General features: G+C 39.8%; 2 protein-coding genes across 2 annotated transcripts in view; one reads left to right on the top strand and one right to left on the bottom strand.

Moving 5' to 3' along the window:
• Nucleotides 1–2,515: 2,515 nt before the first annotated feature.
• On the bottom strand, nucleotides 2,516–14,362 carry slc44a1a (solute carrier family 44 member 1a). The gene is made up of 16 exons (XM_026171073.2): nucleotides 14,105–14,362; nucleotides 13,763–13,849; nucleotides 12,862–13,004; nucleotides 10,774–10,910; nucleotides 10,557–10,653; nucleotides 10,186–10,355; nucleotides 8,539–8,628; nucleotides 8,290–8,432; nucleotides 6,321–6,507; nucleotides 4,955–5,123; nucleotides 4,697–4,853; nucleotides 4,502–4,585; nucleotides 4,276–4,413; nucleotides 3,863–4,099; nucleotides 3,095–3,169; nucleotides 2,516–2,962 (listed from the first exon to the last, which is right to left on the bottom strand). The coding sequence occupies exons 1-16, from the start codon at nucleotides 14,126–14,128 to the stop codon at nucleotides 2,942–2,944; spliced, it is 1,959 nt and encodes a 652-aa protein (XP_026026858.2). The 5' UTR covers nucleotides 14,129–14,362; the 3' UTR covers nucleotides 2,516–2,941.
• Nucleotides 14,363–23,998: 9,636 nt separating this feature from the next.
• The window catches only part of dlc1 (DLC1 Rho GTPase activating protein), an 85,015-nt gene continuing 81,051 nt past the window's right edge, over nucleotides 23,999–27,962 (top strand). Inside the window, exons 1-2 of the mRNA XM_080302956.1 lie at nucleotides 23,999–24,132; nucleotides 25,063–26,980. Of these exons, the coding sequence (XP_080159082.1) occupies nucleotides 25,127–26,980 (1,854 nt within the window). The 5' untranslated portion in view covers nucleotides 23,999–24,132; nucleotides 25,063–25,126. The remainder of the gene's footprint in view (nucleotides 24,133–25,062; nucleotides 26,981–27,962) is intronic.

Raw genomic sequence — 27,962 nt, 5'->3', positions numbered from 1 at the left:
ATCACCTTGTTGTTGAATTGTGCTATACAAATAAACTTGCCTTGCCTTGCCTTGCCCTTAATGATTATAAACCATTCACTTTAGGTTTTGAATCAAGATCAAGAGGCAAGTAATTATTTCTTGCATTCAATACTGCAGTCAATACTGGGAGCACTGCAGTTTCTTTACAGTAAGCACCTTTTTATTCATGGTGAGTATAAGTGAAAAACACAAAAAATAATGTGTGTAAATCATATTAGTCATCATATCATCGTATCAGTAAAACCTATCTTCTTAGATCAAGTGAAAAGCGACTGATTTGGATCAATGCACAGAATGACAATTTTTCGATAATTCCAAACCAGAAACACCAATAATAAGAAGAAAATCTATCCAGGCTTTTTTCTATCCTGCAACAAAAAGCTTCTGGGAATGGCTCTATACAGAAATCACTTCAGTGTGACTCACCACCATGCATCGAGCTGTTTTCCTCTGGATTCCTGCATTTTATAGAGGTGGACAGCAATGCGCAGAAAGAGCTTTCTCATCAATAACTTCTAACTGCTTAGTGGTTTGATTCTTGGCTGTTCAGCACTCAATTGGAGGACATGTAATCTATACATCAATAGGAGGAGGACTAATAAGCAGATTTATGGCAGGATAGTCTGCTTCCATGGTGATCACAAATATTTCTAATCAACAAAGTGTCATAATTTACCTGCAAAGTTAAAAATCTGGGATAAAAAAAAATCTAATTGGCTACTCATTTTAAACTACATTTTGATACATGAACATGTAGAAATACATAAATTATAATACAAAATACAATAAATAGTGACACATGATTAGTTACAGATTAGTAACAAATTAAATATGTTTAATTTAAAGTTACTAAATATTTTATCACTTTATGAGAAATCAAAATATTAATCTTTTTTTCTCTAAGTGGATCTGAGGACACCTAACACTGACCAATAAATCATTCAAGCAAACAAGGTCCCCTAACACAAGGCATCAACCAGTGATGAAAACGTGTCATATCTCTGTATGGTACGCAGTGTCGTCAAAAAAATGAGGAAACTGGACAAGTGGAGGCCAAAGAAGCAGCAGGCCTGAAAACAAATACCTAGAGCAGACGAACAGTGCCTGAAAGTCATGTCCTTAAGAAAGTGGGGGCTGACAGCAAAGACCTGACACAGGACCCGATGTATCAGGTCAGATGTATCTGACCCTTTAGTTGATCCATCTGCTTGGTTGGTCTCAGTGGAAGCATGGCTGTCAAGAAGCTGATCTTACGAAGTAAAACAAGGAGAAAAGACTCAGGTGTGCCAAATTACACAAGTCTTATGGAGTGATCAATCCAAACTTGATTTGATTGATGACTGGTTTGATTCCGTCTGTAGAGACAAAGTCAGGACAGAGGTGAAACAGTGAGTGTGTACTATCTGTAAAACCTGGTGGAGGCTCTGTCATGGTTTGGATTTCAGCCAGGGGTGTTGGGGATTTTGTCAAAATCCATTGAACTATTCCTGAAGACATGAGATGAAATTACAAGAAGCTTGCCTGAGAGTTAAAGGCTATGTTACAGAATAGTCATACAAATACTGATGTTCAATTTTTTTAGAACTGTACAAACCATTTTTCCCTCATATACTGTATTTCTGTGTATATTTGTATAATTGCTTCAATAAACTGCTGCACCTAATTTACATTTTCCTTGTAAAATATGAAAAAATAAGGGGTAGTTCAAGAATTTTGTCTCAGTAGTGTAATTTTCCTATATTAGGAGGGTTATGGTAGCATCTTACACTGTATTTACAACTGAGATGCAATCATTTTAAGAAATTTGCTGCCCTCTGGTGATGAAAGTTAGAAACTACAGCTGATTGTTTGGCCCTTTGTTAGCGGTTCGTTACTGTTTTATAGAATACTCTTTAATTGATGGAACTGCAAATGTTGACAACAGAAGGTAAATGAGTAAAACTGTATAAATTGTGTTTTCTTTTAAAGCCCAAATATAAAATGAATACAAATAAGAAATCTTTTATTTAACACTTGAATGAACTTGTCACCTTTTTTTTGTCCGTCTGGAACATTCTTGTACATGAACAGCCAACACCAGGAGTGTTCAAGATTTGGGAAAATGAATGTGATAGTCTGACACGATTTTTAAACATGGATCGACGCTAACTATTCCATAGTACAGAATTTGGACTTACTGTGACAGCTCCCGATATCTATGAGCATTATTAAGTGCTATTTCCTAAATGTTTCCCATGATGCCATCTATTGATAACACTCATTTACAACCACAACAAATGAGCTCTCCTCTAAAGGACAAGTTTAAAATTGATCATCTTCATTTGTTACTTCTTTTCACTTGAACTGACTGATTAAGCTGACAATCACAAAGGTTGCCTGCAAGTGATTGTGGCTGATGAGCTGATCAACATTTGATTTAGTCCTGTGGTTGTGGGCAACAAAAAAAAAAAACAATAAATAAACAGATAAAATAGATAAATAAAACTCTGCTGTGTTATTTTGGTATAAAATTTAATAAGTCACAAACATCATGAACAGTTTATGCATTGTAACATAGTTAGCCACCAGTTTAAAAAGGTACACTCAAACATCCAAATGGTAGCTGTTTTTTATCAAACACGTTAAACCATCATATTACTTAAAATTCCACAAGGGAAACCCACATATGTGAGGGAAAAAAAGCCATCCTATTATTAATAACAAAAACATAAACCCAAATAAACATGTTACATTAGAGGCAAACTTTACATTCTCATACAATCTTTTTGAAAAATAAACATTAAGAAACATCTTCTGCAAAACTATGTAAAACTTCTGTACAAAGTCAGTTGTTATCTATCTGGTGGATGTCCCTGCAGTGTGACGCTGGCAACCTCTGAGTTAAAAATTGGAGATGTGGTTTTAGATGTTTGACACAGTATCAAGCTGAAGTCCCACGTGCCTGCAAGAAAAGCAAACAAAAACACTCCACTTTTACATCATCTGGCATGCAAAACCCAAACCTACAGCAGTGGTTAGCTTATTTACTTATTGGATCTTTCGTTCCAGGATTGTAAACAAATTTTCAGCTCACCATGGGCTTCATCTCACGACCATCTCCATCATCTGGCTTTTTCCAACCCATTTTTTTACTGTTTTCAACAAATTCCTGAAAAGGGGAACAAAGAGTTATACAAAAATGATTTAACTCTTAGGTCAAAATAATCTTCTTGCAAGGTTAAAAAGCAAATGAGAAAACATTTGAGCAAACACTGCGACTCAAAGCCAAAAAGTTATAAATTTAAAAGAAAATGTCTAAGAAATCAATATTAGTAATTAGAAGTTTTTAATCTTATTCACATATTCAAGTAAAACAATATAGTAATTTTTACAAAACGCCATGTAGGGTTAGAGGGATTAAGTGGCAGGAGAAATGTCTTTCCATGGAGTCCAGGAGTAGAAGGCCAGTTTTGTTTGGGGGGTTGTTAAGTGTTTTGGGTAAACAGTATCTGAACTGCCAATATCAATCAAAGATAACTTTTCTAAAAAAGAAAAAAAGTATTTTGTGGATTGCATGTTCTCCCCATGCCTTGGTTCTCTCTGGACGCTCCGGCTTCCTCCCACAGTCCAAAGACAAACATGTTGGTTTAACTGGTGGGTCTAAATTGGTCGTAGGTGTGAATATAAGCATGATTGGCTACCTGTCTATTTTAGAGAGACAGAACAATTGCAAAGGTTTGCTATACACCTTAACCTCCTGCCTATTTTGACATGAGCACAGAATGTCTCCAGTCTTCTGTTACTTCATATTCTCAAATAAAATAAAAAAGGACCTCAGATAAAGGACAATCCCTCATCTCACCATTAACGCCTTGTCCATGTAGTACTCTCGCCCAGGGCTGCCATCATTATACTTTGTGTCCACAGCGAAGCACAGAAATAGGACATCGACCACATTTTCAAACACAGAAAGGAAGCAATGGGCCACCAGGAAGGCAAAGACACAGACGATGAGAAGAGGCAGCACCCACACCGTGTAGTCCCTCTGGTAGTTCAGAGCCAGAACGCCGGCAAAAGCTGTGCAGGAGACGATAAGAATCTGAGAATGAAGACACACAGCTGGTTAGAAAACACACCTCAACAAGTATTAAAGTGGACCAAAAATGTACGTCTAGGCAACGTGGGGGCAGAGCAAACAAGTTATGAAAACACAGACATGTTGACATGTGTTGATAACGTCAGCTTTCAAACTTAGTTATTTGATACATTTGGTACCTTTCCCAAGAAGAGGACAAAGTCGCCGACAGTGTTAATGGCGGCTACTCTGAGTGCGTTCTCCACCAGGATAAGGAAAGCTTCACGAGCTGAGGTGCAAAAACTTGTGCTGTTGATGGCTGTGGCTGTGTAAGCGTTCTGAAATCATTTGACATTGAAATGCAGACGGTAAATACTTGGGATAATCTACACACAACATACAGTTCATTAAAATGTGACTTCTTACTTGATTCAAGTATGCTAAACACTTCTCAAGGCACCACAGACAGCAGACACAGGCTTTTACCATGCAACGGGCACAGGCATTTTCCTATTAAAAAACAGACAAAAACAAAATGCAATCCATGTACAAAGATGAAAAGTTTTAGAATATGTATTATAATATAATTTAAGAGCTTTAAACATGACTTTTAAAGCTCACCTTTCCTTTGAGCTGACTGTGGATGTATGTCAGGATTAGACGAGGGATCTTAACAAGTGTGATGATGAAGGAGCCTTTGGCCAAAGTACCCAGGTGGTAGCGGATAGTACGTGCCATAGAGGAAATGATAGGAGTTGCTGGCATCTGGGACTTGTTCCTTAAGTTAAACAAATACAGAAGAACCTTACAATCAGCTAATGCAGCATTAAGCATCTAGTGAGATTAAACCCAAAGTGCTGTCTGTTACTTCTTTTGTACCTTGTGAAATAGTAGGTGACCACAGCTCCAGCAATAGTCATCTGCTGGAAGGCAAGGATGAACTCACTGATCCAGATGAGACCCACGACGTGATACCACACCAGGAACTGGAGAGGCCCTTGCATTTCATACCCAACCACACCTGTAGAATTGTTTTTTACTGGTGTTCCTATGAGGGGAAAACAAAAACAAAAACCCAGCATGACTTTCAGTTGCTTTAATATGAATGTTGCAGTTTTTTCATTCATTTTGCTGCCAGCCAATCACTGGAGTTTAATAAGATGCAGGTTTGATTCAATGATATGCATATGAAATGCTAGTAACTACAACAGAAATGAAAGCCACACAGTGATGTCATGCATGTAACAGCCTACTTTACTGTAAAAGACACAAAGCCACTGAGCAGCTGCAATTAAAACCACAGGAATTAGATTTTAGCATTAAGAATTTCATTTTGATTAAAGAGCTTGAGACTATTGGTGGATTATCCCCAACGGAAACATAGGCAATGATTTTGGTAATTGCCAAATAAAACAATTCAAGACTTCACCATTTTACCACACAGCTACGTTCTTACTTGCTTGTCAAGTGTCACATCATTCTTTCCCTAAATTCCTTACTTCCAGAGATCTATTTTCTAGATTTTTTTTCTAGAAGATTTAAGAGTCCTAAATTATAAACTGTTTCCCTCTGATTTATTAAAAACACATTCCACTTAAAAGTTACAAGCAGTATTTAAAATACTTTGTAACCACTTTTAAAACATCATTCATAGAGATGTGTCTCATTTCTGCTGGACAGCTATGAACCCATGTGTACCAACTAATGCTCCTTTATTAATGTACACTTACTGAGGATCATTCACAAAACTTTTGTACTCCTAGTTTGACATTACTAGGAGTACAAAAGACTTTCAGATAAAGCCACTGGATTATTTTATTACTCCTTCACAGTATGTTATTTGTCTTGTGTGTGTACTTTTAAATTGTGCAAACTGAAATCAACTGAATTGCTGCTCTTGTGCTGACCTTTCATTTAAATACTATTTAAAATCCGCTGTGAAAAAGAGAATGAGGAGAAGGAAGAAGTGGTTCTTTCTTTGTCCGTTCTCCCACATCACGAGACTTGCACAAGACTCCGAATGTGGGAGTGCAGTCATGCCACAAAACAAAGACAAAATGTCACAATGCGACAATTAATATTCCGCTTGCTTGAACTCATCTGACGCTAGAAAAAAAAAACTGGTGCATTGCAATGTCAATACACAAACTGAAGCAAACAGCAACTCAAAGAATTCTCAATAATGACAAACAGACACATAAAAAAGAAACTAAAACTGTGGTCTCCGATAGGCCTTTCTTCTAACCTGTTGTCCCGAGGAAGAGAAGCACACCAATCCAGTAGATCCAGAAGAGTATGAGGCAAAGGAAAGTCCAGAAAGGCTGCAGGACCAGCAGGGGAAGATGGATGAACACCTTACCCGCCACATGGAACAGGGAGATGGTGAGAGCCACACGCTTCCTCATGAAGAACATCACCAGCAGGAGAACAACCTGAAGCGTTTCACAAGTTCAGTGGAGGTGTTCAGTTTGATGATAATTGTGATTTTTTTCTCTCTAATACCAGCAGAAACATGTTACAATGTTACATGTACAGTGGGGCAAAAAAGTATTTAGTCAGCCACCGATTGTGCAAGTTCCCCCACCTAAAATGATGACAGAGGTCAGTAATTTGCACCAGAGGTACACTTCAACTGTGAGAGACAGAATGTGAAAAAAAATCCATGAATCCACATGGTAGGATTTGTAAAGAATTTATTCGTAAATCAGGGTGGAAAATAAGTATTTGGTCAATAACAAAAATACAACTCAATACTTTGTAACATAACCTTTGTTGGCAATAACAGAGGTCAAACGTTTACTATAGGTCTTTACCAGGTTTGCACACACAGTAGCTGGTATTTTGGCCCATTCCTCCATGCAGATCTTCTCGAGAGCAGTGATGTTTTGGGGCTGTCGCCGAGCAACACGGACTTTCAACTCCCGCCACAGATTTTCTATGGGGTTGAGGTCTGGAGACTGGCTAGGCCACTCCAGGACTTTCAAATGCTTTTTACGGAGCCACTCCTTTGTTGCCCGGGTGGTGTGTTTTGGATCATTGTCATGTTGGAAGACCCAGCCTCGTTTCATCTTCAAAGTTCTCACTGATGGAAGGAGGTTTTGGCTCAAAATCTCACGATACATGGCCCCATTCATTCTGTCCTTAACACGGATCAGTCGTCCTGTCCCCTTGGCAGAAAAACAGCCCCATAGCATGATGTTTCCACCCCCATGCTTCACAGTAGGTATGGTGTTCTTGGGATGCAACTCAGTATTCTTCTTCCTCCAAACACGACGAGTTGAGTTTATACCAAAAAGTTCTACTTTGGTTTCATCTGACCACATGACATTCTCCCAATCCTCTGCTGTATCATCCATGTGCTCTCTGGCAAACTTCAGACGGGCCTGGACATGCACTGGCTTCAGCAGCGGAACACGTCTGGCACTGCGGGATTTGATTCCCTGCCGTTGTAGTGTGTTACTGATGGTGACCTTTGTTACTTTGGTCCCAGCTCTCTGCAGGTCATTCACCAGGTCCCCCCGTGTGGTTCTGGGATCTTTGCTCACCGTTCTCATGATCATTTTGACCCCACGGGATGAGATCTTGCGTGGAGCCCCAGATCGAGGGAAATTATCAGTGGTCTTGTATGTCTTCCATTTTCTGATGATTGCTCCCACAGTTGATTTTTTTCACACCAAGCTGCTTGCCTATTGTAGATTCACTCTTCCCAGTCTGGTGCAGGTCTACAATACTTTTCCTGGTGTCCTTCGAAAGCTCTTTGGTCTTGGCCATGGCGGAGTTTGGAGTCTGACTGTTTGAGGCTGTGGACAGGTGTCTTTTATACAGATGATGAGTTCAAACAGGTGCCATTCATACAGGTAACGAGTGGGGGACAGAAAAGCTTCTTACAGAAGACGTTACAGGTCTGTGAGAGCCAGAGATTTTCCTTATTTGAGGTGACCAAATACTTATTTTCCACCCTAATTTACGAATAAATTCTTTACAAATCCTACCATGTGGATTCATGGATTTTTTTTTCACATTCTGTCTCTCACAGTTGAAGTGTACCTCTGGTGCAAATTACTGACCTCTGTCATCATTTTAAGTGGGGGAACTTGCACAATCGGTGGCTGACTAAATACTTTTTTGCCCCACTGTATATATTTCATTCTTCTGAATCACTGCATTTCTTAAACTGTAAATATATAGCAAAGCATCCACGTATGTGTACCTACCGTGAAAATAGTAGCACCAATGGCATAGAAAAGCAAAGCCTTAACATTATCCGATGCCACTTCTTTTCCAAACACTGATGTGGTGTTACTGTTGAGAGCCTTTCTGTGGTCTACGTAGAACCACCACAGAACGCCCGTCCCACCTGTAAAAGATCATACCCACGTAAATGTTGCTTCTTTTTTTTTTAAAGCAGATAAACTATAATGTTCTGTTGCTGTGACTCAGAGCGTCGGATTAAAAGATGTTACCTGTGGAGCCGATGATCACCAGAACTGTGAGAATCCACACCAGCAATTGGGAGATGTAACGAATGACGACCATCATGATCAAAGAGAGAACTGCATCAGAGAAATAACAGACGACATCACGTGAGTACAGAAAACAATGTTAACAAGAGAAATGCCTAAATATCTGCAGCCTAACTAACACGGAAATGCAGCATGTATAGTTTTATAATACAAAAAAACTTTTTTTTTAGTTGTTTGGGATATTGCTGGTCACGGTTCAGACACATGGCATATCAAAAACATTTTTCCCTCCATGTTATAAACCATAAACCAAGCATGAGAAAATTAGGTTGAACAAAAACAAACATTTTGTATTTTATCTCTTCTGAAAAAAGACACGACATAATTTTAAAAAAGCTATTTAACCTAACTAATGAAAACTTATAATTTTAAAACACAAACCAAACTGAAAGTTAAACTAAATGTAAAACAACATAAACATAGCTACTGGCTATAGAGGAATAAGGAGCACTGTGATAGACAGCAGAGGCATGGTTATCAGGAGCATCACAGGCCAAAGTGAATAGTTCTCCAGGGTTCTTAGAGGATATTCAAAGCTGTTCCTTTGAATGTTGGCTGCTTTTTGCTCCCTTTTCTTTCTATACTATTTTATATCTGTCAGACTTTGTTATATGTGGCATTTTTCTTTGATTCAACTAAAGAAACAGGAACAAATTGCGTATTTCTGCAACAAGCTGATCGGTGCACCTGTGGCTCATGGGACAGACAGGGTCATCCACAAGTCAGAAGGTCAGTGGTTTTAAAGCTACAGTTAGAAAATTGGTTTTGTATGTGTAGACACAACACTGGAAAGCCCTTGAGTTAGGTGCTGCTTTTGCACTGGAATGATTTGTAGGTCAGTTTTAAGCAGCTCACCAAAAAGAAAATATTACTGAAAATGGTCAGGTACAAGAGCTGGAGTGAAAATGTGGGAAAAAGCAGCCAATGTCCAAAGAAAAGCTTTGAAAAAAAAACCCCCCCAGAAAGCCTGGAGAACCACTGCTCAAGATCACTTAAAAAAATACAAGGAGGTCTGGAAGCAAAATATAAAGAAATTAGGCTTAAGACTCAAATGTTAATCACAGCCTTAGCAATGTGGCTACATCCACTCTACATACTATTGCAAATCACTGTTTTTCCTTCTGTATCTGTTGTTTTTTTTAAATCTGTAAGTTTCAAATATTTGTCCAACTGTTACAAAACTATTTGAGGGCTATTTGTCAGGAATCATTATTATTATTATTATTATTGTAGAGAAAGTCGCTCTGAATCTGAATCACATGAAAAAGTCTGTCCTGTAGCACTGAAAACCAAAACCCCAGAACGAGGCACATCAAATAACTGAGATGAAAGACGTCTGAAGCTGACATGAGATCAGCTCTGTCTCATGGGGATGAGTTAAAGCAGACCTTAAATTAAAGCTTGCGGGCAGAACTTGAGTGGATACGACGACTGTAACCGCTCAAACATTTCCTGTTTTTTCAGGACAAAAATAGCATCCCTTCCAATGGTTTCCTTCTTACTGACTCCTCGTGAGAAATTCGAGCTGTGCAAGAGGGGCAGCAGAAATCATAAAAGCAAATCTCATACTGCAAGCTGGAGTTATACCTAAAGCCAGAATGCAAAGTCCTATGATGATCTCTTTGCTGGCCATCACCCCAGAGATGACACGCTGCAACACAGTGTTGTCGCTGACAAATGTCATAAAAGCTTTGGCGAACTGAGTGTAGCAGCTGATATCCGTAGGAATACAACGCCGGAAAAGCAGGACAGATTTACTGCAAAGAGCAAAAAGACACAGAACACAGATTTTTATTCATTTCTAATGACTAGGTCTCCAAGAAATAAATGATAAATTGTGGAAAACCATTTTTCTGTTGGTCCTGGAATGTATTTAAGCTAATAAGAGTACAGGAGAATTAATGAATTAATTTAAAACTAATGAAAGAACTATATCTCTAGATAGATAGATAGATAACCTTGGTGGAACAGGCAGCTTTGGACACTTGGTTGATTTTTCTGATGAATAGCTTGTGTATCTTGTAGGAGTAAGATCATAGGAGCAGAGATTCGAGCCTAACAGAAAGAAAAAAATATATCACATGTTCAACTTGGCAAAATGCTTCAACATACAATTATAAGGATGTTGGTGAGCAATCGTTTCTGTAAAATACTTGCACTTCTGAAATTTCTCACCATTATTCAACGCAAACTGCTTTAAATCAGAGTATGTCGTCAGCTCAGTAGATGGACACTTGGAAACACACAAAGCAATGGACTTGATCTTCCTGTTTATTAAGTCAATGTTGCAAGGATCGAGAAAGAAAACAAACCTAAAAAAGGAAGAACAATTTGATTTATTGCCCATCTGATACCAAATACTTCCTGCCCTTTACTTCAAAACGACAAAAAAATATCACCCTATCTGTTAAGATGAGGACAGAAATATTAGCCCCACTATGAAATTTTCCTTTTTAAAACATTTCCCATGAGCTGTTGAACGGAGCAAGGAATTTTTAAACTACTTTTTTGAACATCCTACTTTCATTTTAGATTTTTAAATGATTTTGCTTTACACATAGGAACACAATTATTTCACAAAAATGAAACTAACTAAATAAGAAAGTAACTAACTAAGAGTCAAAATGCTAATAGATGCTAATAGTCGGTTGTGTGTCCTTTCCTGCAGATCATAGTCATAGTTTTTGACACTCTCACACGTCTCCTGAGCAATCCCAGCCCATTCTTCTTTGGCAAATCTCTCAATCCCTCCAGATTTGATGGAGGTAGGACTTCAGTTCATTCCACTGATTTGGAATGGGATTAAAGTCAGAGCTTTGTACAGCTAGTCCATAACTTTCACTTTCGTCTGGAGGTAGTTCTTCATCAGGAGCAACGTACGTTTTGGGTTGTTGTTGTGCTGAAAGCATTCCACAGCATTTGGGTTTAATGCCTCTTTCTCCTTTCTCCAAACATAAGGAGAGTTTTTATAACCAAAGAGCTCTAGTTTCATCTCATCTGACCAAAGGACCCACTTCTAGTATGCTTAATCTTTCACTGGGTTGTCTTTAATGTGCTTCAATCTGGCTTAAAGGCGTCTCTTCTGCAGACATTTTTCTTGGTCTGCAGCCTTGCAGGCCAGAGTTCTGGAGATTGTCTTCTTTGAGGCTACGATTCCCAGCTTGGCCAAGTCATTCAGTGTCTTGGCAGTTGTTCTGGGGTCTTTAGACACAGCTCTCAATGGTTTTCTTTCCAGAGTCTTTGAAAGCTTTTGTTTTCTTACCTTTGCCAGGTTTCTTCAGTACTGTGTGGCTCTCTCTCAATTTCTTGATGATCCTTTTCACTCCAGTTCTTTACACTTGGAAAAACTGTGATAACTTTGTATATCCATCTCCTGCTCCTTTAGTATCAATTCTTCTTCTACAGTCTAAATTGATTTTATTTGTTTTTAGCATATTTTCTCAAGTGCCAGCTCAAATCCTTGGTTAGGTTGTGTACTGTTCATAAATCATGATTTTCTCTTAGAACTTGATTTTACAAATTTGCGCTTTATAAAGTTAAAGCACATCATTGCACAGCAATAGTTTGTGCTATACGTCAATAAATAGATGGAGGACTAAATATTGACCGTGGTCATTTTGGTTTTTTTTCCTGGCACAACACTGTTATTTTGTGCAAATACAGATCATTAATGCATTCTAAATAAAACTAGTGTGTTTAGAAACGCTATGTTGAAAATCCCTTGGTCTGTTTAAAAAACAGCGACTTGGAAAATCTTGAGGCAGGCTAGTAATTTTGTCCTCATCTGTATATCATGTTTGGTTATTATTATGCCAGTTGGGAGTTCTCTGTCTGGTGAGAAAATGAAAGATGGTGACATTTGCTACTCTGTCAGACAGATCCTTCTTTGTAGCAGAAACGCCTTTTATTCAAAGCCTCCATGGGCAATCAGCCCATCAATAAAGCATGACCCATTGTTTCAGTAAAATGTGGCCCACATGCTGCATGCTGATGGAAAACTACACCCCAAAACGCGAAATATAATCAAAGACTTCAAAGACAAATCGTGATTTTAAAAAAATCTCATTAACTAAGACTTTCTTTGGGCAAATTATACAGAAAGAAGGTATGCTAATAAACTACACTATTCATCAAGGAATGCAAAGAGCTTAAGAATTAGACTGTTGCAACAAAGGGTCTGCATAGCTGAAAATGATGAGTACAGTGTAAAAACACTCTAAACCTATGCCGCATGCAAAGTCATATGTAACCAATCAGACTCACTTGTTTTCCGTCATGTCCCGGCCACTAAGAGGAACTCCCTCAATTTTGGTGTTATTCTTACCACAGGTATTGCCATAGCTGTCATATCCGAAAACAAGTCTGGCGGCACCTCCGGTGGCAATAGGATAGCCACAAATACATGCCTGCAGGTGACACGGATCAAAGATGATATCATCATGAGATTAGTATAGAATTTATTAATGGTACGCCCACATTAAATAAAACTAATCTAATCTGTAATAAATGCTAATGATGGCAAAACTTTATGTTTTTTATTGAAGAATGCTGATTCAACTTTTTGAAAATGTTCTAAATTTACAACAGAGTTTTTTTTACATATTCAGATCTGACCAACATAGCCACAAAATTTATACGAGTGAGTGTTTATTAAATGTTAAAAATCCCTCTTACGGCACAGTTCAACAACACGACAAACCTCAGCCTCAAAAGCCATCATCGTATCACTGAATCTCAAGCTCGCAAAAACTGTTTTTGCCAAACTGGATATACAGCAGTGCTGTTACTGCAAAGGTTAGCAGCTATTTGATGAAAGGCAGCAACTTCACTGCTGTCTAACTCACTAACTGGCCAGCACAACAAAGAAGGGACATGAGTTAATGCAGAAGACCTGCAATGAACCCTGCACTCATTAAGTTTCTTACTGATGTTGCTTTTAGATGAGTTGCTGCTGACCTGTTAAGTATTGGAGAAGTACAATTACACAGCTACACAGCAGGCTCCGTAAAGGACCGCGAAGTGTGATCAACACCTCATAAAATAGTTTTAGATAAAAAAAAAAACAAGGAGATATCACAACTTTCTCAAAGGTAGCATTGGCGTGTGGCTAAAATATCAGCAGAATCACCCACACGCCTATGCTCTCATTCACCTAAAGACTTACCATGCCAATGCAAAAGAGTGTAAATATGATGAGCCATGGGATATCCGTGCAGCTGTGCTCCTCCAGCGGTTTCCATTCACGTTTACTCTGCCAAGGCATAAATAACAGTTATCCTAAAACTCAGTTTCTGTGGAGAGCGCCCAGAAGTACCTGCCTCACTGCCCTCCCAAAAATCTGCAAACTAGCGACTTCGTTGGTACCAGACGAAGTAACAAAAACAAAGAGCTGCTTCTGCTGCTCAAAGAGTGACGTTAACGCTGCGCACGAGCTTTAAACGAGCTTTGCTGTTCGGCTTTTCAAACTAAAAGCGGCCATAGCGCCCTTAGGTTTAGCTTAACTTACCTCTGTGCTCCCGCAACACCCCATCGTCGAACTACGAGTACACAACTTCAACAGAAAAAACTTTGAAGTGCCTAAACTTTATTAAATTTCTTAACTCCTTCGGCTCATGTTCAGTTCTCTTTAAACACTAATTCACTCTAACCACCTCAATGAAGCAAATTCACGAATTTGTTTGCAGGATTTTCCTTCCTTTGGCTAACACCCACTTACGCCCTTCCACTTACAGGTAAACACGGAAGAAGACAACTTTTTGTATGCGACGTTTAGGGGCTACTGTAAATACTCCAAATACTGAGCTAGCAATGCAGCAACAATGAAAGGTGTCCTTGACGCTTTTGAGCTTTTGCACGACATTTTTGTAGACGAGTCACTACACTTGAACTTGTCCAAGCCTGAATTTTCAATTTCTATTCTTTTTTTTTGATCCGTTGACCAAACATTCACAGCCATGAAACATGAATCACCACCAAGCACACTCTTCTGAAAGACCACTGACTACTTATCCAGGAACACTTTAAGCTGGGGACCCCCGGACCTTATAAAATATTAGCCACAACACATTGATCTAGTAAAACTAACGAATGCTAAATAGGTATTTTATTAACAAAAAATCCTTAAAAATATCTATATTTGTCGCATTGTGCCTGAACGCAGCACATCGGCTTGCAAGCCAGCGGCTTGTGTGGAATTTGGCGCCGTTTGCTGGAGTAAAGACGTAACTGCTGTTTGTGGTCGTGATTAATAGTGGATGAAAGTAGCTTAATAGCAGCAAATAACGCGTGCTTCCTAGTGGTACAAAATATATCTTTGAAATGAGTGCTGAGGCTTAATGAAGAATAAAATTAAGCTTACGCGGGTGTGTTTCCGGTCTGGTAAGTGTGCCACCTCTGTGGTTGGTATTTAGCCTCCAAAGGTAGTTAATGTTCAGGTGATAAAAATGAGTGATTTACTGATAAAGCTGTTCTTTGACTGTATAAAAATGAGTGAGCTTGTATAGCACTTGAAACGTTTACTTATCCCACTGCACGTCGTGTGCGCAGTTTCACTCTGACGGGGAAGGGAGGGAGTGTCTGTACAGCTGGCGAATGGACCTCACAATCTCGCTCGGCTCGGTAAATTCGCTCACTTTTGTGCTCTGAATCAAGTAGCATGTGTATGTAACATATTGAGGAAATGCAAAGGTCATCCCATTAAGACCATCAACTTGTATTTACCTGATTAATTACAGGCAAACACCTGCAGTCCTTCTGTTTGAGTACTCCAGCGCTTGAATTTTGGCCTCAGCTTAAATGTGAGGATAGGGTGTTTGTAGACCTTCTAGCTCATGACTACTCAGATTGAATCACTGTACACTGTACTGGGTTAGCCAAACTCTTACCCTAACCCTTGGACTAAATTAGCATCCCAGATGCACGCTAATTTAGTCCAAGTAAGGGCAAGGTGTAGTTCAGTAGAGTCTGAGGTGTTTTGTTTCACTACTTTTGTAGTCCTGAAAATCTGCCCCTTTGTGAGTCATATTTTTGTTTTCTTTGAACTTTTTTGCATATTGTAAGCTGATAACCAAACAGCTTACAATATGCCCAAGTTCACAATAACATAGTTTAATGTATTACCCAAAAGGTTTCCTGTCTTAATGTGAAGGTTTGAAGACACGACTTCCAAGTGGACTGAACGCACACAATATCATGATGAAGAAATGCTTTGCTTCTGATTTTGCAATAAACACACTAGGTGGGAGACTGTAAGGAAAAGTAACTGTGAGTAGGAGTAGTCTTTCTTAAATGACAAATTCAACATTCCTGCAAAGTAAAATTTCACACATAAAGATATTTTAGTAACTCTGAAGTCCATATGAACACAGGGGCAAATCTTCATTCTCAGTAAAAATCAGCATATAATAAAAGCAAGCTAATTCAGATCCTGCAGAACACCCGAATAGCAGTTTCAAGTGTATGTAAGAGCACCGGTGCAGATGCAGGGAGGTTTCGCTTGGAACTGAAACACAAATGAACACGGAGCGGAAACATAGCTGCTCAGAGGTCTCGCTCATCATATGATGAAACGACTCCTGGCCCCTCATTTTCTGACTCTTGGTCTGAAGTATTTCCTGCTGATGCTGCTGTGGCAACAGTGTCCAAGGACAACACGTTTTTTCTGGTTCTCAGCTGGATGAATTAATGCCAGTGCTGCATATGTTCAGCAGAATTCTGGGTGGGAGGGTGTAGTACCTCACTAACTTGGACTGCACGGGGTCTGGTCCAGCATGCAGAGTAATTCCTCATGAACAACAAGACTTCAGGATAAATATTCAGTTTCTCACTTCGCAGACACTGTCCAGTTTGGGATTGTGTAAGGAATCCTGCAAGGTTGGTGCATTTTACTAAGCGTTGATAAATTGCTTACATTTCAAAATGTCTTCCAAGACGAGTAAAGTAATTCTATCACTTGTCTGTATCTTGTTTAAATAAATATGATTCAAGAACAGACAGATTTACTTTTATTTTATAAATCTGGTAAACTTTAGCAAGTCCTCATGACCGTGTGTTTGCAGAACCGTATAAGCTTGTGTATATGTAAGAATTCATCTTTCTTTGTGCTACTTTAAGGCTACAGAGGTGTTACAATATGCTGAGGTGCAGACGCTTATACGCTTCTGAGGCATGTGTTTGAGCCAGAGTGTACCGATCAAATCCAGCTGTCATCACCACCTTACCAGGCTTTGATCCATAAAGTTGAGATCCAAAATTTTGGGGGCCAGTGACTTTTTTAAGGGGAGAGAAATTTACAAGACCTCTCTGCTGCCTCATAATACTAACACCAATTTGACAGGTAATCTGGCTGAAAGTTCCGACTTCAAAACAGAGCTGTGCAGCGCGGGGCCTGATCCATTCCTCTCTGACAAGGGGGAACCTAACTGTATTGCCTCACTGAAAGAACGTCTTGGGTTTGGATTCACTACCTGGCTGAAACCTTTCTGTGGGGATTTTGCATGTTTACCCCATGCTTGTATGGCTTCTCTCGTTAGTTGTTTTGGGATCCTTTTACAGTATTAATTGTCAATTCTAAATTGTACTTAGGTATGATTGTGAGCATGAACGGTTGTCGACCTGTCCAGGGTATACCCTGCTTTGTGCCTTGTGTTAGGTGGAATGAATGGCGCCCTAGTGATGGACAAGTGCAAGAAAACCGATGAATAGATGCTATGCAGACCCACTAGCTGTGGTTCAGGAACCACTGGAATAGTCTGCCTTTACTTAAAAAGTTGTATCCCAGAAAGTTGGTTCTTTTCATCTGGACATTGTTTTTTCAGTGGGAGAAACATTTTGTCAGTCATTCACTTCTACAGCCTCTTCTTCAGTCTTCTTTAGTGACTGAAGAGCTCACTTGGATGAGTGATGAAACGTTTCTCCCACTCAAAACGCAGAGCACAAGTGAACAGAATCAACTTTCTGTGATTTCTTTACCTGGGCCATCAAGCATCAAGATAAAAAGTTGTATCTTATTTTTTGTCCTTCCTTAGATGAAAAAGTTACTGCCTAAACAGGATGTTAGAAATTCACATTCCTAACTGTAAACAACATCAGCTTTAGTAGAGAAAGGCTGTTTTTTAGAAGGAGTGTCAAGTAACTCTCATACGGTCACAATCAGAAGTAACAGTTTCATAAAGGTCTCTGTGGAGATTACAATTCCTTCTTTAAGTCCTTTATTTGGATAGTTTAGGACTTCCCCTCATAAAATAAAAAAAACTGAAATGGCTTTCTTGGCTGCTGTTTTTGTTTACAGTATGCCTGCTTCTCCAGAATGAGGTCACCAATAAAAGTTTGCTGTTTTTTTAGGAGGGGACTTTCTGGGAAATGGAAGATGCCAGTTTGTGATGCTGTCACTATCTTGTTTTGAATAAGTTGTTTGCATTTGTAGTCATTTGTAGTCAGGGAGCAGCTGAAAGTGGCTTTATATAAAGACTGCGAGTTGTGAAAGTAAAGAAAAAAAGAAATTCAGCATTCGCTGTGGTTACATATACTCTGAAGCTAGATAGAGCATTTATTGTTTCTGCCAATGTAAGGTTTATAGAATAATTGTAAACAATTATAATTAGGAACTTAAATATAACTGTAGCTTTTTAAGAATACAATCACCCATAGCAAACATAGCAATACATGCAAGACTCAAATCCCCCTTCCAGGTAGTCCTATTTGGCCAGATGTGCCATAACTCCAGTATTTATATATTATTATATATTTAATATTTTGAAAATATGTGTTGTTTAAAAGAATTGGGGCTAAATAAATATTCCACTATGGTACGGTAGCACACGTTGCAGGTTCCTGCTTTTGAATGATGCAGTGAATGACAGTCAGAGTCAAATTTATTTATTTATGTATTTACACAGGAGTGTGTGTCTGCTCTCCATCAGCCTGGTTTTGCACAGTGAGACAAAGCCAACACACCATAACCAGCATGACTGAATGAGTGACTGAATGAGTGACTGAGTGAGTGACTGAGTGAGTTACTGTGCAATTCACTTCAATTCAGCTCAGAAAAATTCTGATAAATTCAATTGAATTTTATTCATATAGCAGCAAATCACAACAACAGTCATCAAGATGCTTTATATCATAAGGTAAATGTCCTACAATACCATCCATCCATCCATTTTCTTCTGGTTATCCAGTGCCAGGTTTGGGGCAGCAGCCTAAGCAGAGAAGCGCAGACCTCCCTTTCCCAAGCCACCTCCTTCAGCCTTTCCGGGGAACACCAAGGTGTTCCCAGGCCAGCTGAGAGATATAATCTCTCCAGAGTGTCTTGGGCCTGCCCCGGGGCCTCCTCCCAGCGGGACATACCCTCACACACCTCACCCAGGAGACGCCCAGGAGGCATCCTGGTAAGATGACTGAACCATCTCAACTGGTTCCTTTCTATGTGGAGGAGCAGCGGCTCTTCTCCGAGCCCCTCCTAGATGGCTGAACTCTTCACCCTGTCTCTAAGGGAGAGGCTAGCCACCCTTCGGCGAAAGCTCATTTCCACTGCTTGTATCCGTGATCTCGTTCTTTTGGTCACTAACCAAAGATCGTGACCATAGGTGAGGGTAGGAAAGTAGACTAAACAGTAAATTGAGAGCTACGCTTTTACGCTCAGCTTTCTCTTCACCACCCCTACAACAATACAGAGAACACTTCAATAATCAGACCTCCTATGAGCAAGCACTTGGTGACAGTGGGAAGGGAAAAACTCCCTTTTAACAGGAAGAAACATCCAGGAAGACCAGATTCAGGAAGGGGCAGCCATCTGCTGGGACCTCTTTAAGGTGGGGGGGTGCCTTCTTAATGAGACTTCTGAAATGGCAATACAATGCTGGCTGTCCAAGCTCTACCATGCAAGAGACCAAAAAAAGAAAGGCCGGATGGTCCACTGTGAACACTGGTGGGACTTTTATGAGTGTGTGAGGATTTTGTTTCCACTGTTGTCATACAAATGTAAAGCCCATCATTTGATTTGAAAAACAAATGTAGTCTATTACAGTTGCATACATCCACACCGTATATAACTGCCATCATGCACAGTTATAATGTCCTTCAGTTGCATCATTTACACACAGAGCCCCTTCCCTAGGAAGATTAGATTATTTTAGCCTATTATGGTCTGTATTCTTAATAACTTGTACTTCCTGTTCCCACGGTTGGAGTCACACTATGACCTGTGATCAGTGGGCCTCTGGGTTTCTCCCACAACATTGTCTTTGAGGTTAGACCCACATAAACAAAGCAAGTCAAAATCAACAAATGAACAAAAGCAGTTTTTAAAATCAAAACATCAAGGCAAACCTCTTAAGTTGCATCATATTCATTGAGATATTTCATTCAAGAATACTGTGACTGCTCAAGTTCCCACCCAGCCCTCAAACACGGTTATTTAGACTAGCATGACTGTAGACAAAAAGAGTTGTTAACCACAGGGCATAGCAAGTGACAGGAAAGATTTGCAAAGAGCTCGGTGTGGTTTGCAGATGTTATATTTAGATCATCTGATGAGAAACTTTGTTTTGTTGTATTTTTAGTGTTAATAAACCTAAGATCAATTTTCACAACTTCTCATAACTACCAGGCAAGTACAGTGTTTTTTTTTTTTAAAGTTATTTAAAGAAACCCTAAAAAAGAGCAACAAGATCTACTCAAAGCCGTCTTTGTATATGAAAGCACTGAAAATGACTCAGTTATGGGCGGGACAGTATTTTTCTTCTCTGCAAACGTCACCTAGATTTTCCTACATGGGCAAACACTGTTCTTCAATGCACATGATTTAGACTGACTTATTTTTCCAATAATAAACTATATCAGTGAGGAATGTGGGGTTGTTTCCTCTGGGCCCTCGCTGCTCCACTTAAGAATCTGACGGGTTGAACAGTGGGGGATTATAGGGTGAATCATGAATGGTCCTTTCTTATCCATGTATGTGACTGATCCAGACTTGTGACCCGCACTATTGCATGCCTATAAAAATGGTCATGCTCATCCTTTCTTGTGTGGGACTTTGAGTTTGACTTGCAACAGTGACTCCTAAGGCAAATACATGTTCCCATAAAAAACACGACTTATGGCATGACTTAATGGATGGCAGATCTGTTGGTAAAGCCAGACTGAAATATTGCAGAATCCTTTGGATAAATCCGCTGTGCCCATATAAATGAAGAAAGTCCAATTAAAAAACCCTGAAATATCTCATATCCTTTTTGTGCTTCCTGCTAAAGATCAGTTAAAAACAAATGATCTGTCCTGGTATTGTCATAGATTTGTGTCATAATATTGTCTCTATTTATGTAGTTGAATGCTAAACTGGCTTTGTGATTTATGACCAAATATCTACACAATGATACAAAAAAGAATCATCCAATTTCAGAGTGCTTGGAGGGAGAGGGAGACCTAAAAAGAAACAAAAATGTCTGCAGCAGATGAACAGCATCTAAAAGTCACTGGAAAAACTCCAGCAAAGACCAGACATGGGACATGAGAGATACATCTGGCCCTTCAGCTGATTCATCTACTGTTTGCCAAAACTTCATCAGAAATGGTCTCAGTGGAAGGTTGGATGTCAGGAAGCCATTCTTAAGGAAGACAAACAGGGAGAAAAGACTGGGGTATTCTAAATCACATAAGAACTGGATTGAAAATCAGTGGGTCTTATTGAGTGATTAATCAATTTTTGTTTTTTCAAATTCTCGTCAATATATATGTAGCTGGTCAGGGGAGACTGTCAGGAGAGACTGTCAGCTGTGGGTGCCTGGGTGTAAAACAGTGGAGGCTCTGTCATGTACTGGGGCTGTATTTCAGCAAATGAAGCTACAGTTCTTGATGGAATTGTGAATACAGTAAAGCACTGTCAGATTTTGATCCACCTGCAATATTATCTAGAAAGCTTCTGATTGGCAATGGCTTCATTTGTTCAGCACAATAATGATCCCAAACACACTGCCAATGCAGTAAAAGCATATCTGGATAGAAGGACATTATCAGGCCTGACTAGAGCCCAGAATTTATTGAAGAAGTACGGGATCATCTTGATAGGGAAGAGGCTTCTTTCACAGAAGCCTGTAGAATTACTCCTGAAGACTTCTCAAAGAAATTAGAAGAAAGCCTGCCTAAAACAACTGTGTTGAAGAATAAAGGTCGTCATACCAAATATTGGCTTTCAAGCGTGTTAGAAATGTAGAAATGTTTTTATATACTGTATTTTCATGTATGTTTTGCAAAGTACATCATTTAAATCTGCCTACTTGTATTTTGTGTTCAGTGTTAAATATTAATTGGTGGCATGCTGGCAAGCTTTGTCTTCATGAATGGAGAACATTCCTAACAGTTTCCTAGCTGAAGGTCAGCATACATATTGTTACGTCATGGTTGGTATGTTCACATTCTTGTATTTAGTCCCTCCCTGAACTTCCACAGTAGTTGTAGATCTGTACTCACATCAAAGCTACATTTTGCTTTAACCTCCCACATTTAGTGCTTCACTGCTCTTCCAGTTCACACACAACTGCACACACAGAAACATTGCTGATGGGCATCTTCTCTTGCACATGTTGTTGCCTAAATATGTGTTTTCACAGTATCACTGGTGTATCAGATTGTGACGTACACCAGTTGCCCTGAGGACAAGCAAGATGGTGTGATTGGCAGGGGAAGGCATAGCCTTTTAAATTATAGAGCAGCATTGGACGTCCGCAGGAGATAATGAGTGGATAGCCTGAGTCATGCTCTGTGTCGGGCTCCGCACTTCAAACACCAACTGTATCCACATGGAAGCTTCTGTAACCGAAAAAAAAATCTGCATTTCATTACATGGCACTTGGTGTAAGAGTGCAGAGTGCATCATGTGACATGCAACAGCAGAGTCTTGTTGTACTTGGATGGCTTGCCCTTGAGTTCGACCATCTGTGTCCCCGGAGAGGCAACATTTATGGTAGTGCACAGTTTCCCAGTGCAGCCCCTAAGAAAAGACTCATCCAAAGCTTCAACTCACATCTGGATGACCCAGAGGTTAGAGGCTGGGGTTAGAGAGATAGTTGGAGGGGGCTTCATTCCAGTTTTCTCTTGTGCTTGGACTGTCCCTGTTGGTATGCAGCTGATCCAACTGAAACAAAAAAAAAAAAAACCCAACACAAAAAACACTCATTATAAATCTGATCATAGCTGAACTTTTAGTGAAATTAGGAGATTACTTACGTTTTGAGGTTTTCAACTGGTCCGGGCTTTCCAAATGAAATATTCAGCTTGTGCTATGATCCTAATTTCACTATGGGTTTAAAAACAAATTATGTCAGTTGGTCTTTGTGATATGAAGAGCAGTCATTGCCAGCTTTGCCCTTTCTTTCTGCAAATTGCTTCACAGAGAAATTACTATATTAGGAAATGAATTGCTGGTATTTTGGTCCTAAATATTTTTTTTTCTTCCCACTTAATCTCCTTGAAAAGAAAATTGTCAGGTTCGTAGCACTTTTAAAGCCGTCTCCATTATTATAAAGTATGTTTTAATGCTGAAATATGATTTACCATTTTAGTGTATTTTTAAATACCTCTCCCCAACCAGATTAACTATAAAGATATCTTGCCTTGTATTTTTTTCACGAGTGCCAGTATTTTTATCTAAGAATACTTGTAGTTACAAGATGACAAATTTGCTGCAGATATGACTGCCAAAACATTAGAGCAATCTCAGTTGGCTCGCAGCCCGAAGTCTTACGAAGCAGCCTGTCTGTTACTAATCAAAGCCAACTCCTCCTTCCCAGCTCGGTGAAATAGGGAGCTAAAGAAGAATGAAGAAAATGTCTCCTGAAAAGAGAAGCAATATTTCTGAAATAGCGAGTAGTGAGTGTACAGTAGAGGAGGGTGGAGTGTATGGTGTGCTTCGAGAGCTGTGAGACGGGGGATGGGGCTCCTGAGATGTGACTCAGACTCACTGTCAAAACCAGCGGGGAGGGGACCTGATGAGAAAAAAGGATAGAGCGGAGGAGAGAAGGGAGGGCCGGGAGAAAAGAAAACCCAGCCCCTCTTACACCACCCCGACTCTTGAGCGTTCAGCGTCAGCAAAAACCATAATGTGATCAAGATGGAAGTTGTCCATGGACTTTTCACTGCTTCCCGGCTTTCTGCCTTCCTCTGGGGGCTTCACTGCCTGTCCAACAGTTTTACTGCGAAGATACTGACTCGAGTCTAGAAAAAGGCTCGTATAGCTTAAAGTAAGGACTTCTTGCTTGGAAAGAGTGAAGTAAAATTTCCCAAACGTGGACAGATTTCTTTTGATGGATGAATGAAAAGTCAGCTTGAGTAACATCTCTTGGCAAACTGCATTTCAGGAACTAATTGATCTGCAATCTTTGGTTTGGATTATATATTCCACTTCTGGATTTCCACAAAAGCTTTCAGATTATGTTGCTAAACAATGTGTCATCACTGGAGTATTTATGAGAAGTAAACATCAGTGTTCCTCCACTGTAGAATGTGGAGTTCGGCTGTCAGCTGTTCGTTGGAGTGCAAGTAAGAGGAGCGACTGCTTTTTGGATCTTTCCCTTATTTTACATATAACCAAATCTGGTACATGTTTGTGCCAAAGGGTGCAAATGGCAGTTAGAACCACCATCCTTATGACTTAAAATGAATATTTGGGAAAAGAAACTCTTCAAGCAGGTCTTCCATTTTTAAAATACTTTCAATACACTTAAAAAAAATCAGATTCTTTGTGACAGACTACTTAAGGTGGCTATGCTATGTTGTTTTGAATTGTGTTATTTACATAGTACAGAATGGTTCTCTTTAATCAAAATATTTTATTTGTCTGTCTCGACACATAGCAGATTTACGGAGTAGTGTAAATCTTCCATGATTTACACTATGTTTCTTCACATCTATAAATTGAAATCAACCACAAAAGGAAGAAAAAACACAGAGCAGTGTAATGCAGAATATCTTACTTTGAATTCTGTGATAAGACTTGCATTTGGTTCTGTGATAGTGTTGGATTCTGTTCCAGTTTTACTTCAATCTACTTCAGTCTCTTATTTTTGTAGGTGAATGGGTGCAGAAAGACTGTTAACTAACACCCAGCACTTTTTCAGACTCTTTTTTTTTTCACTGTTAAAATGGTGCAAATCTGACAAACTGCTTTGTTTACAGTTTCCTGTTTGTGATAAGATAAACAATCGGAGGGATGTCTACATTAATCTCAACGATTTAAACTTTCTCCGTCTTAAAAAATTAAACAATTGTTAGAGATCAGAGTAGTTTACTTGTAGTTGCCAAGCTGAAATATGGAAAAACTTCAAAAGAAATCGGTTTCCTGGGTTAAATTAATACACTTGGATTGCTTACTTGAAAGTTGAACCATTATTTGTACGTTCAGCTCCTGCAAAGTGAAAACTTTGCAACACTGGCTATTTCTTATCTCCTTTTCTCCTCTTGTTGCACCAGATCTGGCCCTTCTATTTAACCTGGCATCAAAAGCAGCTTTATGGGATAGCATTGGCTGCCCATCATGCCAGTTGCCATACGTAAAAGAAGCTGGGAGGAGCATGTGACTCACCCGTCAGGATTACAGTACAGCTATGATGATCTGGATCTCGTCTGCTGTCATGGGGTCGAAGGCGATGGGCTATGGATGGCTTCTGCGGGTTCGAAACAAGGTAGACGGGCAAGGTGTTCCTCTATGCCAGAGGGATGCCACCAGCTGCCTATAGATGACCCTGCTCAGACTTGTGAAGGGGGAGCTTCTGTGATGAATGATGATACTGAACCGGAACACTTAAAACTAATGGAAAACAATGGAAAGGATTTACAGGAGTCAGTGGATCGGTCTTATGAGTTGGTGGGTGCTGGCATACTCCCAAAGACTGACTCTGACTCAGAGGATCTCCAAACCGCAAGCCCTGGGAATTTTGGAGAGTTTTGTAATTCAAACAGTGGTATGTCTAGTGCAAATATTTCTTGTGCAACTGATAGCAGTGATAAAACTATCGATAATAAAAGTGATTTGGGCACAGAAAGTTGCCAGAATCACAGCATGTGCGATGACAGGGTCTTTAAAAGTACACATATCTCTCACCAACAATACGTCTCTATCTCTTCCAACAATGTGCCTCCATTGTCTGAATGTGCTGGTGAGCAACCTGGCAAAGTTCCAAACCATCAGGATACAAAGGGGAGCCATAGAGAGGGTTACAGCAGACCTCCTGAAATCACTGGGGCCACAGTAAACTGTTGCTCTGCTGGCGAACAGGAACCTCAAACCGATCTCCCAGATGTTGAGGAAAGCAAGACTGTCATCTCTGACCAGCCTGGTATGAATGCTCTGCTAAGCTCAGCAAATATGGAGGGTGGTGAAGCACTGGCACTAATCAACAAAACTGTGGAATCATTAGTAGCAGATGGAGAATGTGACAAAGGAATATCTGAGAGCCGGAGTGCATGTTCTGCTGACAAGCAAGATGGATTGAGTGACCTAGGAACTCTAAATGAAAATACAGGACTGAGCTGTCTCTCAAGAGTCACTATAGGAGAAGAGCGGGACCATGAAGACTGTGCTGGACCGTTGGATAAGGATCATGGTTGGGAAATATCCAACCAGACATTGTTGGAGCAGCACAATGTTGAAATGTTAGCGGAGAGCAGGCCCCAGAGAGTGAAAAGTGCACAAGCAGAAAGCAGCGAGAAAAAAGGACACGTCAGACCTATTGAATCATCTGATGTTAGTGTCAGAAATCAGTGCTGCTCTTTAATGGCAGACAGCAACGTGTCATCTAAACAAATGAATTCTGGACATGCAGGAGATGCCATTGGGACAAACACGACACAGTGTGCAGATAAGGATGTGAAAGGTTCTGTAAGTCAGTCACTGGGAAATACTGACCAAAGTTTAGTGCCTGTTAGTGAGGATCTCGCCATTCCTCATCAGACAGAATATAGTTGTTCAAAACTGGACACTATACCAGAGATCAGCCCTGTGGAGGCAAAAGACAGCGCTCTACTTCATGCTCAAAAGAATAATGATGTTAACAGTACCCCAAATCCAGCTGCTGAGCGCTGCTGTTTGGATGATAAACACGAGGTTGTTGAACAACACACGCAAAACCTGCCACCATGCTCTACAGAGGTCAACGAGGGACTCCATGGTAACCGAGCCTCAGGTCCTCACTTCAGTGAGTCACCTGCCTCTGAGGTGGCAGATGGTCACAGAGAACACCACCAGCCAGGAGCCACAATGGAGGCGTCAAGGGAAGACATACGTTCAGTTATATACAACGATACACAAGACGGCAGTTCGGCTTTAGATGGAACATATGAGCATGCAGATCAGAAGGAAGACAACGTGTTCAAAGTGCGGCTGAGAAAGGTAAGAATAAATATGATACAGAAGTGTAATGGATGTACAATTACTACATGTACTACATGTATACTAGTTTAGATCAGTTTTGCAAGTTCTGTCTTTGTAATTCTGCGACCTGAATGCTTCTAATGAACAGACACTTACTGGGCACACATAATTTTGGTCCCACACTCTGGCAAGTGTCTCGGAAAACACTGACTTCACTCTCACATGCTTACAGATCTGTGAGGGGGCTGTGTGGAAGGGGGGGGGGGGGGGGGGGGGGTCTGTGAAATGTTGTACTTTTTCTCAACCGCTCATTGCAAAACAAGGTCCTATAAGGGCATGGAGACCATGAACGCAGAGGGGTTGGAAGCTCAAAGTAATCTCTAGGGTGAAATGCTTAAACTGTTTTCTCTAGCAAATACTGTATCTTGTGCTGTTTTCACACTGTTAGCAGCATGCTTATGTGGTGCAAAAATATACCAAAAATCTTAGAAGCAGTTCGTGGATTTGGGATCAGTGAAGCAAAGCAACAATCAGACAATTGAAACTGTATTCGCTAATAAGTTGCTGTAGTTTCAGTCCTTTTAAAATAACAGTAAGAAGCCCATTAATTTCAACTCAGGGCCCATTAAGAAGGCATGTTGTTTGGACAAGAAACGTATTGTGAGAAGTTAAATTCTTGTGTGACATTCAAGATCAAATTGATCACACTCTTGTAAACAGTGACACATCTGAGTTTGTTTTATTATAAAAACTCGTTGAACGTTTCATATTCATATTAATTCACCTATTTTGCATTAATCAGAAGTATAGATATTTATAGTAACACCATTTATAAGAATGCCAAGGTAACTGCAAAGAGCCACACAGATATTTCCTGATAGAGACTCACTGATATAGGATTTTTAAGGCTCATACCAGTGTTTGGTGATTTAAATATCTGATATGCCAATTGATATTTATTCGTTGAGAGATACAAAGCATAAATAGATTTCCCTAACAC

This window comes from Astatotilapia calliptera, chromosome 6 (assembly GCF_964374335.1).
Source record: "Astatotilapia calliptera chromosome 6, fAstCal68.1, whole genome shotgun sequence".
NCBI lineage: Eukaryota > Metazoa > Chordata > Actinopteri > Cichliformes > Cichlidae > Astatotilapia > Astatotilapia calliptera.
The sequence above is the reverse complement of the archived record's forward strand: the minus strand, read 5'-3'. Positions and strand labels throughout refer to the sequence as shown.

Excerpts from the sequence above, each read along its gene's own strand:
- slc44a1a (XM_026171073.2), bottom strand. The coding sequence starts at position 14,128 with ATGGGGTGTTGCGGGAGCACAGAG. Across the intron at positions 13,005-13,762 it reads CACTCTTTTGCATTGGCATG|GCATGTATTTGTGGCTATCC; the intron begins GTAAGTCTTTAG and ends TGTCACCTGCAG. Across the intron at positions 4,854-4,954 it reads GTCACCTACTATTTCACAAG|GAACAAGTCCCAGATGCCAG; the intron begins GTACAAAAGAAG and ends GTTTAACTTAAG.